Here is an 18,900-nt window from a genome sequence, read left to right on the forward strand (position 1 = left end):
GTCACAATTTGTGATGAAAATGAGTATTATTAATCAACTGTATAGCAAAATCTAAGTAAAACATCCATGTTAGATTTGACCAGAGTTCCACAGAGACAGATTCTCGCTGTTGGAAGAAAAAGATTATTGGATGTAAACTCTCCATGATCAAGGAAATCTCCAACACAGTAAAATATTGTTGGGATATGTAGTGCACCAAGCTAGTTTGAAAAGTACAAATATTTACAATTACTTAAAAAATCAAAATTTGATGACACTACCATCATCAAGATAAAGCATTGCACGATATGATGAAAACTGTTAAGTACACAACATCTACGTTTGCAAATCTAGACCCTGAAATGAACACATTTTGATGAAGCTATTTTGCATAAAATATTTCCACATTTTATCACTACTGTACACATTAACCAAATATCTATACAAGACTAAACCTGAAGCCATATAAACGCATTGTAGTCAATAGCAAAGTTATAGGAATCTTGCTACTCTGTAAAAAACACAATAATCATAGAAAAAAGTTAAGAACATCTCCAAAGTTGTAGAACAACTAAAATCATAAGCTTTTTGGCCATCTTTTGAGTTCCTGTCTGAGTTTTACTTAGCAGACTGATCAGCTATTAATTTTAAGTTGTGCAAAACATTATTTCAATATTGGCTTGTACATTTTTGCCTGTTTCAAAAAAGGAAGAGTAAAAAAAGTTTGTTTTGGTTTTGTCAAATTTACATTTTAAGTTTGCAAACATTATTTCAAAATGAGTTTAATCAGGTCTGAACTGTTTTTTTAAAATGAGTTGTTGTTATGACTCTACATTGTTACATGTAACAAACACTGATATCAACCACACATCCAAACGTTTGGACCGTATTGATTAAAACAAATACATAAAATACTGTTGATTGCACAAGCCCTTTATCATATGTTTTAATATGTGTAAAAAGAATAAAATTTGACACTTTGATTGCTAAAATTATCATGCATGTTAAAAATATTGTTTGTTTTGCTTAAGCTCTCAGTTTGATAGAGACAGATATTTCAAGAATGTTTAAAATCACAAAGATACAACGGCTCTATTTTGTTTCTTTCGGTCTTTTCAAGACATATAAAAATTGCACAAGACTGTCAATTTATTACTGATACAAAAGTCAAAATTCATTTACATTAATGAACAAATAAGTGACCAATGCGTTATAACGAAGTTTTAAGCAATTTTACAGCTATCTATCAGAATGGGACTAAGGGACAGGGCCCAGATTTCCAAAGCTCTCTTAGCGATAAGATAGTCGTAAGTCCCATACATTAACATTAACTTACAACTATCTTAGTGCTAAGAGAGCTTCGAAAATCTAGGCTCTGGTTCTTAGTCTACACCCACATCTGAAATCAGACCTACCCTTGTCACCTCCCACAAACAACCATCCCACCCTACCCTACCCTACCCACCCCACCCATCCATCATGCTCATATGTAGCTTTGGCAAAATGAGAATGAAATATAAGCTTGATAACACCCTCTTCTGTGCTGTGCAGGTGTAAGGCCTAAGAACACACTTGCATAACATAATATATTGTTTCAGTGATACTAAAGTCAGTAACAACTTGCAGGGTGCGTTAAACCTTTGAATTCAGAATAACCTGGAATGAAAACAGTGAATATGTGTGTACATTGAGTTAAAAGATTGGTATGAGGAACAGGTAGGACTGGCTTTGACATTTGGGATAAGAGTGTTAGTAGACAGCTGATGTAACTAGGAGTAAAGGGAGATAACCCAGTACAACTCATACACCTCAATCTGGGTACAGAGGAACCTGGATATTTTATATTGTCGCATGATAGCATTGGTGAAGAACATGTGTTAAGTTTGTAATCAGGTTTTTCCAAGCTATATATATTGATTATTGATCAGAAGGCATTGAAACTGCAAAAATACACCCATTGATGTTTACTACCAGACTTCATGGCATAAATACAAGTTGTTTTCAGCTTATAAAGTTTGGACAATGATTTGTGAAAGTTAACTAGGAGAAGATATCTCGATAGCTGTTTTTAAGTCTATATACCACAATTTCTTGTGTTTGGTAGACACATTTAAAAAAAAATTGACCTTAAAATATCTTTTATATTAATATATTTGTTTCATAAATGTTCTTACTGGGTTTTAAAGAAAACAAGAGTCACAAATGAAAGGTTTTAAAAAATATAAAGTGTAATAAATATTCCCATAATTCAGATGGACGGTCAGTTCTAATCTGGTTACATTCTTAAGTTAATACTAGTGGTTGGCAAGCTTCTACCGAGACAGGGCAGATTGACCCACAAAGAATGACAAGTACTACAAAATGGGACACCCACAACTGTGTATCTTGTTAGGGTGGAAGTCACACAAAACTTGGATTATATTGGAACAAAACAATATCCCTGAGCTGTAAGCCAGTATAGCTGTGTACTACGGACAAAATCACACTGAAACGCTATCCTGGAACTCAGCCAACAGTTTTTGAAGGATTAGTTGGTCAATCGAGGACAGCAAATCTAATAATGTTACTTCACACAAAGTATTTGAAAATTTGTACACAGTTAATACAACTTTGGACACACATCTCAACAAAAGTGATCGCACCACAACTGATGTGTTAAAATCAAGTATCAAATCTTGGAATAAGAAAAATATTCCCGAATACAGGAACGAGATTAACAAAAACAGCACTAGGCAAACATTGTCCATTTCATTTCACCCACAATCTGATTGCAAAACACATTGCAATTAACAATACACTTCAAATTCATCAAACTTTGAGGACAGCCTCTGAATGATCGTCATCAATATAAATCATGCAACTATTGTCCATTTCACCCTCAGAATACACAATTTTCTCTTCTCGAGAGTGTCCCCTTCTTGGTGGGTCAGTCTCCCCATCCTCCACCTCCAAAGTGACAGATGCCGGACCTGCGGCCAGAGAAACGGGGGACAGGGAGTGGGGGGAGGGAACAGTGGATATCTGAATGCTAGCCGTGTCAGAGATAGGAGTGCCAGTAAATGGAACAGTGTGCTTGTTCATGCCTTCCTCGGAGAACGACCGTTCCTGTAGAGCGAGATGGGAAGGGACGACAGTGACAGATTCTGCGGTTGCATTATCAGGGGTGCTAGGCTCCCCATCGTACATGTCTAGGCTAGAGCGATCGCCAAAGTCCACATACGGTACCTCTTTTGTAGCTCGCACAATCCTCTGGCAGAACACATTGTCCATGTCAATGTAGGCCTGGTCATTCTCCCTGAACAACACAAATGATGAAGTAAGGGTTTATATTTGGAAAATACAATACATTTGAGATATCTGCATAAACTCGTTACAGTGGTTGTTGTAGGGATGTTAACCTGTTGTAGATGGATATACAGGGGAGTAGGGACGTTTACCTGTTGTAGATGGCAATATGGAGAGTACGGATGTTTACCTGTTGTAGATGGCAATATGGAGAGTACGGATGTTTACCTGTTGTAGATGGATATACAGGGGAGTAGGGATGTTTACCTGTTGTAGATGGCAATATGGGGGAGTAGGGACGTTTACCTGTTGTAGATAGCAATATGGAGAGTACGGATGCTTACCTGTTGTAGATGGATATAGCTATGTTAGCTGGGTGTGGGATGGGAAGGGGTATCTCCAGCTTGTCAAACACCTTGTGTTCATACACAGCCTTCCATGGACAGCTCTTGTCTCTGTAAAACCACAGCAAACAGATGTTCATATCAACAACACATAACACATCAAACAACATCTGTCCAGTTGGTGTGCACAGTTGCATTACTGTTACAGCTTTGGCAATTCAGTTTACTAAAACATGATAAATTTCAAGATAAAAAGTTCATTTATCAATTTACACTGCAGGTAGCATATAGAGCAAATTAACGCAGTCAAGACAAAACCAAGTTCATGCGGTTCCTATGTGCTTATGATTCCCACGCCTAAGTGTAGTAACATTCTGTTTCCTATGGTAAGTTCAGCTGATAACAGTCTACATTGTAATAATAAAACCTACTGAAAATCTTGCCAAAGACTATGTTTAGGCAAGCAGACTCAAGGTTTTTGGCACAAACTGCAATTCAACCACACAATCCTGAGTTTGATTTTTTCTTCAGCATACTCTTTCAGTTGATAATTATGAACATTGTCACGTGTGAAGTCTGACCTTGGTGTACCGAAGCGTGTTGTGTGAATCAGTTTCTGACTGGGGTTAAAGTAGCCAGAATCTAGGGTCGGTGCCTTCACTGTGATATCACCTGCAAAACAGTACAGATACAAGAAATGTCACACTACAAGCGAAACAAAATGAAAATCAGGAAATCTTGGTAAAGGTATTGTCTGTCTGTGTCAACCTGAAGACACAGCTTGGACATCTTTAAAGAAAACTGATATAATGGCAACAAGCTCAAAAGACACTTTTGACTTATTGCTCCACAGAGAGTGAGTGAGTGAGTATGGTTTTTACGCCACTTTTAGGAACATTCCAGCAACATCACGGCAGGTGACACCAGAAATGGGCTTCACACATTGTACCCATGTGGGGAATCGAACCCGGGTCTTCAGCATAACGAGTGAATGCTTTAACCATTGGGCTACCCCACCGCTCCACGGAACTATGGAAAGTCCAATGATGTTTTTCTGACAGATTTCTGATTCTGAACATACGTTTCTAACAACCCACCCTAGGAAGACTGTAACATGATTTGTATACAGATTTGGACAGGAGATATATTAGTGGGACAGCTCTCTGTAGCAAAAAGTCAATATCAAAGTTGTGTATTGGGAGCAGAAGAGATGTAGAGGCTGTCTCACAGTCCCTGAACCACATTATTTTCCCTACTGCCTAGCCCGCCCTGCAATGCTAAAGCCCTAAACGAATCTGCCATCTCACTGGGGCTCCTTTTCAATTTAAATGGGCGTATTTGTAACTATAAAAATTATATATTCAGAAACTAAGACTCCTGAGATACCGTTAACTCAGCTGGGAGAAAATACAAGGGGGATAACTCTGTCTGGATTATTAACTCATGAAACTGTCAACACATCATATGGCAACATTTTGATAATGCAGGTGGATGTAACTTTGCTAATCCCTGTTTCCATGTACTGTTGAGAATTGCAAAATCTTTGTCACGTTAGTGGTTGTTGGTCATGCCAGCAATGTACTGCAATGCTTTGACTGTGGATGGTCAAACTTGATACATGGAAATATCCACGTCAATCTTTTGACAATACTCACTTGTCGGTGTGTGGACCTCTGTTATGAGGTCAAGGTCATCACTGAACTCAGCTGTGGCCAACATGTTCACATAGCGGGACAAGTCCATATGATCCACCTGAAGGCAGAAAATAATAATCATTGGGTAATGTTTTGGTCCATCATTCTGCTGCTCTTGAGAGTGTCAGGGTCTGTCAAAGCTGGAATGTCAAAACAAGGCTGCAATATAACACTTACATTACTCATACGACTCAAATCTCGGGTGCTACCATTCTGTTAAACAACGACAAACACGCTAACTTTGGTTTGATACGACTAAACGACCGTTCATAATTTATGGCAAGAGGCAATGATGATGATTTTAATGGGGAAACATGTACAATGTGAATGACCTCCCCTAAAATTTATGTACAAAATCAATGTCACCCCACTAGCACATGTGTACAAAATTAGGGGTGGTGGGGTAGCCTAATGGTTAAAGCGTTCGCTCCTCACGCTGAAGACCCGGGTTCGAATCCCCACATGGGTACAATGTGTGAAGCCCATTTCTGGTGTTCCCCGCCGTGATGTTGCTGGAATATTGCTAAAAGCGGCGTAAAACCAAACTCAGTCAGTCAGTCAGTCATTGTACAAAATTAATGACCCCCACCTCCCCAGAACAAAATGGACGACCCTCCCCTTAAAATCATCATCATTTTTCTTCTGTAAATAATCGAGTCTGAACCAGACAGTCCAGTGATTGACATCATGAACATCAAGCTAATCATATGATGATACACATGAACCAAGTCCGAAAGCTTCCATGGGCCACCTCTCAGAACAAGCATGTGTTGCTGAAGATCAATTCTTACCAGAATCTTAAATGGTGTATCAATCAGTATTTATCTTACCTCACACATAAATGTCGCTTTCTGATTGGCTGAGCGCTCTTCTATTTTTTTCAATGTACCCCGCTTACAAATAACATTTCAATGTACCCGCTGTCAATGGCAACTCATTTGGTACTTCGTGGTAGTAATTCTTTATCTCGAATTACATTGAATCATATATGATGCACGGAAATTACCGATGTTTTGCGAATGCAAATCGATGGAAGGGAGATAACTCTAAATCTGTTTTTATTGTCAGCAAAATCTAGCGATGGCTACAAAAAGATTTGTACCCGTGCTTCAATCAATTCAAAATTAAAATTAAGGTGTTCGTTAAGATAAATCACGTTGTTCATTGGTCCCTCGGGGCTCATGGGTTGATGTACCCTCGATGTTTGTTTATGTTCCCCGGAAGGCTTAGGGAACAGGAAAAACAAACATCGAGGGTACATCAACTAATGCCCCTCGTGACCAGTGAACAACTTATATTGTACCCTACAACACCCATCTGATCACAACCCACGTTTTCTTGCATGGGTATTGATATTATTACCCTACAACACCCATCACTTCCACTAACTGACTCATTGTTATGAAAGACATTTTACCTTCAGTTCGAAATAGTTGTCAGTCTCTTCCAAAGGCAGCAAAAATGGCTTCGAAAAAACCATGGCTAGCTTCTTGCAGGCAAAACCTACAACACAGGGAAAAGGAAATCATTTCACCACAAACAACCTTTCATCCTAAATAATGGATTATGACTGACTGACTGAACGCCGCTTTTAGCAATATTCCAGCAACATCACAAGGGGGACACCAGAAATGGGGAATGAGATTAAGCAAACTTGACCACAACAGATTACAATTACAGATTAGCTGATTACAATTCACATATCCCCAATCCAAATTTCATGGAGAGGTGTGAACCCCTTCCCCAAATTATGACCTCATTCCTCTTCAGTTTTCATATGTCTAAAATCATATTACAAACATTTCCTAAATGATGTAGCCTAGCTGACAGTCATAATGTCATGTATTACTAATAACACAACCACAATAAAAGTTACTTTTCTCATGGAACTGAGTATATATATCTTTGACGTTTGTTTCTGTCAATGTCTATTGGGCACCTTTCCAGTCCTTGGGCTCCAGATGCAGACTCTCCCAGAACTCATCCTCTGACTGGAGCTGCATCCGTGCCAGGATGTGTTCTGGGTAGAACCGCTCCAACAGCTTGGAGGTCAGCAGGATGGTCAGCTGGAATACAGGACAGGGCAGAAATAAGTCCCCTCATTGCACTGGTAGAAATCAGTGTATTATCTTAATTATTCCTTTAACACCTACTGCCATTTTTTCTGGACAGGGGATGAGAGATGATGTGCTGTCCTGCCCATTTTCACCATCTGTGGAGTAGCTGAACTAAGCATAACAAGGAAAGTGTATATCTTTAAGGTACAATATGTCCCACAAACAGAAACAGGTAGTGATTTCAGTATCTGAATTTGTTTTTAACAATTTGAAAATTCAGTGCTTTCTGAATTGAACCCCAAGCTCCACACACACAGGTAATGAGTTTCGTATCTGAAGTGTGTTTGAGTTAGTCTCTGCCTCTAATGGATGACAAACTCCACACACTGACAGAGGTAGTGAGTTATCTGAACTATGTTTGAATTAGTGATTGTTTGTAATGAACAAGCTCCACACACAGAGGTAGTGAGTTTAGTGTCCAAAATGTGTCCGATTTAGTTCCCTTTTGTCATAAAATGCAAGCTCCACACATAGATAGTGGTATTGAGGTTAATATTTAATTTTGTCTTAATTTGTGAATGTCTTCACATGTTTAATGAACCACAGGCTCCACACAGACCTTGAGATCCTTCTCTGGCAACTTGATCCTCCTCTGCAGGTCTGGGTAATTTGTGAATGTCTTCACATGTTTAATGAACCACAGCTGACCTTGAGATCCTTCTCTCTCTCCTCTGCAGGTCTGGGTACAGCCCAGTGTACAGCTTCCTCTCTCTCCTACAACACAGAATCACACCAGTGTATGTTGTACATACTAACACTGTTGCTTAACATTCTCACATATTATAAGTGAGAGACAGAATTTACGAATGTGAACTTCTTTAAATTGGGAAACAGAACATGAATGCCAAGAGTGAGTGAGTTAAGTTTTATGCAATATTCCAGCTATATGACGGCAGTCTATAAATAATTGAGTCCGGACCAGACAATCCAGTGATCAACAGCATGAGCATCGATCTACACAATTGGGATACAATGACATGTGTCAACCAAGTCTGCCTGACCACCCAATCCCTTTAGTCACCTCTTATGACAAGCATGGGATACTGAAGATCAATTCTAACACGCATCTTCAATGGTTGAATGCTAAGATCAGAGAGAATATGTATGAACATTTATAAACAACATGTGCATATGTATTCTCTCTGTATCCTAGAATTCATTCACTTGTTGAAGGAGTAATCATATACTCCAAAATGTGTTCCCTTTAAGTAAAGAACTTGCATGACATTTGTAAATTCTTTCCCTTATGTGTACCACTTTGAAATGCCATTCAAAGACTGGATATTATGTGTGCTTCAATCAATTATAAGTTTATGTCAGAAATAGCGAAAAAATTATGGATGGACAGAAAGTATAATGGACAGACAGATGAAAATCAGCCACAAAAGCCCACATAGATGACATTATCATGATCTAAAATTTCATAATTCTCACAATCTGAAAATATGCATGAGAGGGGATCCTCTTTCTTCAAGAAGATATCTTAACATGAAAAATTCATAACTTCCTCAGATCCCCTTTCAATCTTCCATCAGACAAACATGGCTTGGCTATGCAGCTGCCGAAGCCTGGTGACGCCATGTAAATATTTTCGACAGATGGAAGCCCTGCCATTAACATTGAGTAAATACTGTCACACTCGACATTAGCCAGAGACAAGCTCTGTATCTAAGACACAAGTGTTGATACTTTCACTGTTTACAGGCTGTTTTTTCTGGGGCTTATTACCCTGACTTATCAACTGATTTGATTAGTGGATCATAAAGGGAAAGTACTAGCTTGTCTTTATGATACATCCCAAACTTGTGCCCTGTACCAGTGACTGGAGAGCTGAGCAAGAATAATGGCTCCCTGTCATAGTGGGTAATTTAGTGATAACACTGCCCATAAATCATAATGGTGCTCGTCAGCTTCAAGAGAAAAAGATTCTGTATGAAGCTTGTGAATTAAGTAGCATTTTTTAGTATTTGAGTTGTTTTTACGCTGCTTTTAGCAATATTCCAAAGATATCACGACAGGGAGACCAGAAATGGGCTTCATATTGGACCAATGTGGGGAATGAAAAGTCTGACTTTGGCGTGATGAGCGAATGCTTTATCCGAGCATTTTCTAACATGTAGCTCTCTTGTTTATTATTCTGATTATAATGGCTTCAGTATGAAGTTATTGTAGATTCTCAGTCTCATGATTAGACGAGTACACATGAGATTTATAGTTTTAAAAACAATATGCAGGTGAGTGCAGTAAAATACTGATATTGTTTGTCAGACAGCGCAGGGAAAAGGTAACTAACATCTAGACTCTTTACAGATAAAACAGTTCCTAAATTTTCTTCCTAAAGTATTATAAATGGAGCCCAGAGACTTTCTTCATTTACAGAAACTCGAGACGTGCCTCATGTTCTAAACATGCTTGGGCTGTATTGGGTATATTTGTTTCTGGGTCTGCAGGACGGACTAGAGAACAGGTTATGGAATTTTAAAAATACATGTTATCAATCATGAAAGGAATATTTTCAAAGCAATACATCAACCTATTGTAAAAATATTTATAACTGCTGTAAACATGGGCTGTCTACAAGAGGGTGTTCAGGTGGCTTGTATTTGTGTTCCATATAAAACATTCCTCTGATATGTATCCTCTGTGAGTATACAATGTAAAAAAGGCCAGATATGTTTAACTCCACTAAATATATACACATTTGAACAAACACTTCATTAAATGCCAGTAGTGAAATAATGCCTGACTGTAGTCAGGTAAATCTTGAAGCCAGTAGTGAGTGAGCATGGTTTATGCTGCTTTTCGTGATATTCCAGCAACATCAGGGGCAGGGTGTTGTTGTACAAAACAATAGCTTAGGTCACCTTAGCACTAAGTCTATGTTAAGGTATGGAAGATACGGTCACCTTAGCACTAAGTCTATGTTAAAGTATGGGAGATACGGTCACCTTAGCACTAAGTCTATGTTAAAGTATGGGAGATACGGTCACCTTAGCACTAAGTCTATGTTAAAGTATGGGAGATACGGTCACCTTAGCACTAAGTCTAAGTCTATGTTAAGGTATGGAAGAATCGGTCACCTTAGCACTAAGTCTATGTTAAGGTATGGAAGATCACACCTTAGCCTAAGTCTATGTTAAGGTATGGAAGATACGGGTCACCTTAGCACTAAGTCTATGTTAAGATATGGAAGATAACGGTCACCTTAACACTAAGTCTATGTTAAGGTATGGAGAGATAGTCTATGTTAAGGTATGGAAGATGTAACGGTCACCTTAGCACTAAGTCTATGTTAAGGTATGGAAGATACGGTCACCTTAGCACTAAGTCTATGTTAAGGTATGGAAGATACGGTCACCTTAGCACTAAGTCTATGTTAAGGTATGGAAGATACGGTCACCTTAGCACTAAGTCTATGTTAAGGTATGGAAGATACGGTCACCTTAGCACTAAGTCTATGTGAAGATATGGGAGATACGGTCACCTTAGCACTAAGTCTATGTTAAGATATGGGAGATACGGTCACCTTAGCACTAAGTCTATGTGAAGATATGGGAGATACGGTCACCTTAGCACTAAGTCGATGTTAAGATATGGGCGATACGGTCACCTTAGCAATAAGATCGCTTTGTACAACGGCACCATGGACACCAGGCTTCATGCCTGACATGGGAATCCCTGTCCTGGTCAAATACTTCACTCACTCTTCTGCCTTCTTCATGAGATCTGTTTTGTACTGGGCGGTCTCATCACACAGTCTCTTGTACACCCCCTCCTCCACCAGGCCGGATGAGAATGGCTTGAAACATTGCTCTATGAACTTCCTGTAACAAAAAGATACAGTCATGAACATCCTGCTATGAAAAAAGATGATAATGGAAGATTTGTACCAACAAAGAAAGGCTGTCAAACTATCCATGCATTCAACACCAATTATGAAGAGACAGGGTTAACTAACTCTGTCTTTTGATTAGCAAAAAATAAAAATGAAGTAAAAATAGGGATTACACTTGCTAAGTGAAGTACAGATTCTGTACTTTGTTTTGGTTGATTACCATCTGGGATTCAAACCTGAAATCCTAAAGGCATTGTGTATTCATATCCACTGTTTTACGAAATGTCAAATGCAGCAAGAACTATATTCTATTGAGAGATCAAACAAATAACAATCCCCTCTAACAATTCTGTGAGACTGGGAGGCAGCATGTCACAGATCAAGCCTGAATCAGAGGCAAGATCATATTGGTGTGATGATGTGCAATGCATAGCCTGTCAATCCCCACTTTAGTCATTGAGTGAGTTAGTGAGTGAGTTTAGTTTTACGCCGCACATAAAAATTCCAGCTATATGGTGGCGGTCTAGAAATAATCGAATCTGGACCAGACAATCCAGTGATCAACTGCATGAGCATCGATCTGCGCAATTGGGAACCGATGACATGTGTTGTCCAAGTCAGCAAGCCTGACCACCCGATCCCGTTAGTCGCCTCTTACGACAAGCATGGGTTACTGAAGATCAATATTCTAACACGGACCTTCACGGGTAACATTAGTCTGTATTCCTGGGTGACAAAGGGGTGTTATTTTGCTGCCATAGAGTCCCCACAAGGGAATATTAGAATATACTGACACAACTCAGCCATCGGAGTGTTAATTTTGATGACAATAACACTCAAACACCAACAATGGACAACACTATATAACCAATGACATGTCCATAGTCAACAGGTACACACAGCCAAGTGGTCCGTTGACATAGGGAGAAGGGGAATAACTCCTCCTGTCTTCTGTAATCTGATTTGTTGTCACTTCACAATTACATAGTAAACCCGCAGCATTTGACACTGGTAAACTGGGTTAAAGTGCCATGACTTTATCACATCAGTCAGAACTGAAAATGATCTTAAACGAACAAAACACCTCCATTGTCTTTATTTAGATATTAATGTTGACAGTTATATCACATACATCTTTATATGTTCATCAATCATAATTTTCAGATATTATTCTCTGATCATCATACTGTATCCAGCTGCCAATGCCTCCAAGTTACTTCTTCCTGGAGAGGCAATTAAACACCTTCCCTGATATATACATTTCATGACAGTGTTATGATATAAGTCTTATACAATACTTAATGGTCTTATACAATACTTAATGGGCTGACAAGTCAATGTACAATGCGGTAGTGAAAAGGATGTACAGTAGTGATTATGAATACAGGTTAGCGTCATATATATATTACAATAAAGTCTCACATGTCTTGACTACATAGCTTTTTACTTTTTAAATATTTGGACGATGGCTGTCCTGAATCAGTCCCTATAACAACAGTCTCAAATAAAGGATGAGAAACTGTACACATTTTTGCAAAAATCGTGTCAATGTAACCACAAAGCTGAGAGTGAAACTGTTTTTCGTCACTTGTATTTTCTTGATATTTTAAGCATTTACAGTTATAGCTTTCAGCTGTTGGTTTTCAATTTATCTGATACTAGACTCTCAGTGAGTCAGACTGGATGAAAGGTGCTTTGAACAGTATAAATTTGATCATGTGACCATACTGGAAGAAAATGAAACCCACGTAGGTTGAATGCTTGTGTTAATCAATATAGTGACGCCTACTAACATACCACTGGTTCTAATGAGGGTGAATCTGGTATTTAAACCATCAGTCAGTGGATCCTGGTAAGGCTTATCTAAGGGGATGGCTTCTACACAGTAGCAGTAAAGTAAATGTTTGACAAGAACTGCACCAACATTTATCAGAAGCCAATATCCATGCCCAAATAAATAAATCTTCAGCAAATTGTCCAAAATAATTCCCAAATTGAAATTCATTCAACATTTCCCAGTTCATGGTGTTATAAATAATGCTACTTCTTTGTAAATTTGACTCACATTTCAATGTTAAACAAGAGCAAATAGAGGAAGAGGTTTTACGCTTAGTTCAAAAGGATTGCCTTGAACGCACTGTTAAAAATGTAATGTTAAAATAACTCTAAATAAGGAAAATCATTCTCTTCCCACAGAGGTTACTTGTCATATCTTCCTACGAACCTCTGTTCTAATACAGTCATATTTCCCGGTTCTCGTAAAATCCCCTAGTGGCAAAAATCGCAACACGAATTATCTCCCTTCTTTCTGTCCAATCAGAACACGTGTTACATCAACTTGACTAATACAAGCAAATGTTGGGTCACAAATATCCCTCCTCTGCCAGGAACTTGTGTTGATGTGACGCACAAGACATCTAGCTTAGCCGTTGTCAACGATGGCGATGGAGACGCCATTGATCCGCCATTTACATGACTGAGTTCTGTCTATAAGAAACGTTTGCGCATCGCGCAGGGAAAGGGGTTCTAGTTTTCCCGAAGCATACGGAAATAACCGAGGCCTTGCGAATGATCACTTTAGAAACAACGTCGCTGATTGCACAACTAAATCTGATTGCAACCAATCACGAATCCTGAACACTCGCACCATGAAAAGGCTGTATTAGAACAGAGGTCCTTAGGAAGATATGACAAGTAACCTCTGTGGGAAGAGAATGAAGGAAAATATGAACTCTAAAAAAACCTGAAATCTGAACAAAATAACTATTTACCATCTGCTTGCCAAGGGAACTATGTTAAAGATATAAAACAGTTTGCAAACTGATCTGAAGCATGTCAAACCAGTAGTCAATGGTATGAGCATCAAGCCATACTGTCCAAGATTACATATACAAAATATAGTCCAACCAAAATAAGAATTACATTAAGTCACCCTTCCCAACACACAAGACATTAGCCTTGTTCCAAGGCTGTACTGAATGCTACACCCATGGATGTATAGTAATTCTATCCTGAAGAGACGCAAATCTAGATAAGCAGACAGTCTAAGAACACCAGTCTGTTATTCATATTTGTTAGAAATTATCATTTAAACTATCAGTTATTACCTAAGAGACTTGAGTAGGTCTAACAAGGCATGTCCACCGAACAGTACTACACCCAGCAATACCTTTAACAGTTCATGGTGTATATTTCAGAAGATCACGACAAATTTGCCTAAACACATATGGCTGAATTGACATTACTGCATGAAACATCCCTGGCATGCAGACCCTCTCATTTGTACATGCAGTCCAGGCCTGCATGTCAGCTGGGTGAAGGAGCTGTCTGACATGTCAGAGAATGCAGGTGCTCTCTCCAGGCAGTCTGGCGCTGGCGCCTGTACTTGCATAGTAATGGTGACAGGTGAAAAGAATCATATCCTTTTTAACTTCAGCTTGAGTTCACTTTCGGTTTGAAAATCAATTAAACTTTTTAAAATCACCACTGTTTATTCTCAATTTCCTGAAAATATAGCCTTGCAATAGCGACAAATTGCCTCCAGCAAATCCCATTTGGCTTTTTCTGCAAATGCATTTTCTCAGTATTCTAATGAGAATATGTTGTATTTATATGTTAATGACATTTTCAATGAAAAAAGTAAACATGCAGTTAAAGAATTAAATTCAACCAAGAGCACTTAAAACAAACATTTATCAGAATTTCCATCATTTGAGCCACAAAACAATTCATCAACAAAACTATTCATCCCAGCATAAAACAATCATTATTACACCACAAAGAAGAACTCAAACAACATAATCAAGCACCACTCTCAAATGCATATCTGAAACGGCACGCTATAAAAAAAATATTCCATGATCTAATTTAATAAAGCCGAAACAATGCAACATAAACAAGTCAACTTGTAAAAAGATCCAATACCCTTATCACTGACTTCTTCAAACTTTAAACATGGCTTGAGTGCCATAAATCAAGTCGTTCTTGAATTATGAAATACTTCAGATCGCTGTACTCCCTGACCTTTGGCTTAAAATTCTTGAATAACCAAGTCCTTATCAATTAAAAAACTATCACACACATGCTTATTGAAGTGAGGGAGAAACTAGAGCAAATTATGACACGTTTAGTTCATATTTCAGTGCTGATTCTCGTGAAGATGTTGTCAGATCATAGCATGTGAAATGGAACTTAGTGGTCAAGCAGATTTCTGGCTCCAGTTAAATCTCTTATGTCTGGGGGAATTAACAAACGCCAGCCAATAATCAAACAACATTTCCCTTTATTTGCACCTCGACATGCGAGCTGTTTCAAGATGAGAGGCAGTTGCATGACCGTCTGCATTCCATTTTGATAATTTCTGACAGCTATGGCATACTAGCACTCATTGACAACATTTAGGGTCTGTAATTAGAATGTTTAAAAGATGTGTAGTTTCTGATTTTCTCAAAATATGCTCGTGAACAGGCTCCAGTGATGTGAAGTTTGTGAAAAATGAACTGTTTGTGTAGTAATTTAAACCACTTAACGAAGGAAAGATTTAAGTTAACGGGATTCTCTCATGCAACAATATGGCTACAGTAAATACTAGAACGATACATGATGTCTGCAAGTACTTCCAATGACTGACAGAACAGCTGAATAAGATTAAAATCAGTAATTAAGTTGTTCAAAACACACCATTAAAACAAAGGATGACAAAACATTTTTGTTCTTAAAAACATTTTGAAAACAATCAAAGTGAGGTGAGGTGAAATTGGGTTTGACATTGTGCTTGAGAATATTTCGCTCATATGACGACGTGCATGCGTGTGTATGTGTATGTGCAGCTGCTTGTACTAGCCCAGATTTAAGCTGGTTTTATAGTGCTAGCCCACTGAGATACCATGCCGCAGTGAAGCATGAATACCCCACTCAGACACATTATACTGACTCCGAACCACCCAGTCCTTGTTGTACCCTTTAATGCCGAGCGCCAGGCAGGGACCAACAAGTACCATATTTTAACGTCTTTTGGTATGACGCGGTCTGGGATCGAACCCGCTCTCCGGGGCGGACGCTCTAACCACTACACCACGGAGGAGGTCAATCAAAGTGAGAAATGACCCTAACGAACTAAAGCAAGCTGAACAGCAAGTACGTCACAAGTTATATTTTATGTGTTGAAGAATAGATAAAATGCTGCTGTCCTTAAGAGGTAATATATGTGGGCGCTGCCATGGACTGAGACAAAGGGGCTTTATAGTCCATCGTAAGGTGGTAAATTCACACAAAGAAGTTTAAAAAGAACAATTTGTTTACATACAATTTTCAGCAAGAATTAAATGGGTGTGTATGTATGGGCAGCGATACATAATTCATGAACTCACGCCATAAATTGTTTTTGAATCAGGCCCGTTACATAGAGGTTTCTATTATGTGACGTGACTGATAGCAACTTCAAAGGTCCTACAAATTTCATTTGGTTGACGTTTAAACTTGCATCAAACTGTATGATACATGAATTAAATGTATTTGAAATGCCACTGACAAGTGTGGGCTTGTAATGTGTAATCTTTTAGTGTGTGTGTTGGGATGTGAGTTTTAGGGTGTGGGTGGAGTGTTTTCATGTTTGTTTATTGCTGCACACAGGTATAATCCAGGTATGTGACAGCGGTATCTGAATAATTTAGTCTGGATCAGACAATCCAGTGATTGACATTATGAACATCAATGCAAAATTTTGGGATACGATGACATGCATCAACCAAATCCTTGATCCTGTTAGTTGCCTCTTACGGCAAGCATGGGTCACTGAAAACCAATTCTAACCCAGAACTTCACAGGTGAAATAGAGTGATAGTCTGCCTTACAGTCCCTGAACCACATTATTTTCCAAACTGCCTAGCTCAACCTGCAATACTAAAGCCCTAAATGAAGCAAGTCTAGATTTCCCCAGGCCTTAATCTCCCAACTCACTGGGGCTGCTTTTCAATTCAAATCTCTCTCCCCCTCTCTCTCTATGCATGCATGCCTGTGTGTGTATGTGTGTGTGGTGTGTGCATACATGCCTGTGTGTGTATGTGTGTGTGTTGTGTGTGCATGTATGTGTGTTGGCGGGGTGTGGGAAAAGCTGTTCACACTGTGTGTATTTTGTGAACGAGGTGTAGACAGACTGCAGACAAATCATGTGTGTGGTCAGTGTGTCAATATACCAAAATCCCAGAGCCAATAATAACCCACAAAATGCTTCATGATGGTGTGAGAATAATTTTCTGTGTCCACCTAATACATACCTGAATGAGTAGTGATACAAGCATGTAATTCATCATTTCGATGCTAAACTTGTCCCTTGTATGTAAAGCCATGAAAGGTGCAGGCAAACACTTAAGTAAATTTACATGCACTCGTGTGCAAAACCAACTTAAATGTCCACATAATTACAACTATTTCCGTAATGTGTATCTCCCAAAAAGTTTAATTATCACCTAAACCCAATGTTTGTGCTCCCTTGAAGCATCAAATCTCATTTGGAGGTAATGAAGTTTTTACTGTACAGTGTAAATGGCAACAAGGCTGAGTCTGTCTGGTCTATTCACCTGCAGCAGGTGCAGCGTTGCTAACAGATGCACAGTGACGACAGATACTTGTCAGGGACACACTTTCAACACTATCTCCATAAACAAGCCACACACATACACATCCATCCATATACTTCCAGATACAAGTGAGAGATCTGTACTCAGTGGGGTGAAGGTGAGACTGGGAGGTGTGCATCTATCCTTCCATCATCACCCTGACTCCATCTGCAACAGCTGCAGTTGCAGCTATCCATGCCCAGATACTCTTCATAGATCTTTATTTCCTGTCTCACTTCAAATTTCAATCCTGCCCATCTCAATAGTTTAGTTATTTTTCACCTCAAATTTCCACCCACCTGTATTCCATCCACCCTCATCCTGACCACCACTGCATTCCTTCCCTGCCAACCCCTGACCACCACTGCATTCCTTCCCTGCCCACCCCTGACCAACACTGCATTCTTTTCCCTGCCCATGCCCTTCCCTGACCAACACTGCATTCCTTCCTGCCCACCCCCTGACCACCACTGCCCTTTCCCCACCACTGCATTCCTTCCCTGCCCACCCCTGACCAACACTGCATTCCTTCCCTGCCCACCCCTGACCAACACTGCATTCCTTCCCTGCCCACCCCTGACCAACACTGCATTCCTTCCCTGCCCACCCCTGACCAACACTGCATTCCTTCCCTGCCCACCCCTGACCAACACTGCATTTCTTTCCTGCCCATCTCTGACCAACACTGCATTCCTTCTTGCCCACCCCTGACCAACACTGCATTCATCCATGCCCACCACTGACCAACACTGCATTCCTTCCCTGCCCATCCCTGCCCAACACTGCATTCCTTCCCTGCCCAACGCTGCATGCATTCCTCCCTGCCCACCCCTGACCAACACTGTATTCCTTCCCTGCCCACCCCTGACCAACACTGCATTCCTTCCCTGCCCACCCCTGACCAACACTGCATTCCTTCCCTGCCCACCCCTGACCAACACTGCTTTCCTCCATGCCCACTCCTACAATCCTCCCTCAGGTCACCCCTGTATTCCTCCCTGAGCACCACTGCATTCCTCCCTGGGCACC

General features: G+C 39.6%; 1 protein-coding gene across 1 annotated transcript in view; it reads right to left on the reverse strand.

Moving 5' to 3' along the window:
• Positions 1–752: 752 nt before the first annotated feature.
• The window catches only part of LOC124263459, a 158,381-nt gene continuing 140,233 nt past the window's right edge, over positions 753–18,900 (reverse strand). Inside the window, 9 exon segments of the mRNA XM_046698105.1 lie at positions 753–3,274; positions 3,609–3,719; positions 4,190–4,280; positions 5,264–5,360; positions 6,720–6,805; positions 7,242–7,368; positions 7,979–8,009; positions 8,089–8,133; positions 11,124–11,243. Coding sequence (XP_046554061.1) covers positions 2,788–3,274; positions 3,609–3,719; positions 4,190–4,280; positions 5,264–5,360; positions 6,720–6,805; positions 7,242–7,368; positions 7,979–8,009; positions 8,089–8,133; positions 11,124–11,243 — 1,195 coding nt within the window. The 3' untranslated portion in view covers positions 753–2,787.

This window comes from Haliotis rubra, unplaced genomic scaffold (assembly GCF_003918875.1).
Source record: "Haliotis rubra isolate DU_JTF1 unplaced genomic scaffold, ASM391887v1 Scf884, whole genome shotgun sequence".
In the NCBI taxonomy this organism is placed as follows: domain Eukaryota; kingdom Metazoa; phylum Mollusca; class Gastropoda; order Lepetellida; family Haliotidae; genus Haliotis; species Haliotis rubra.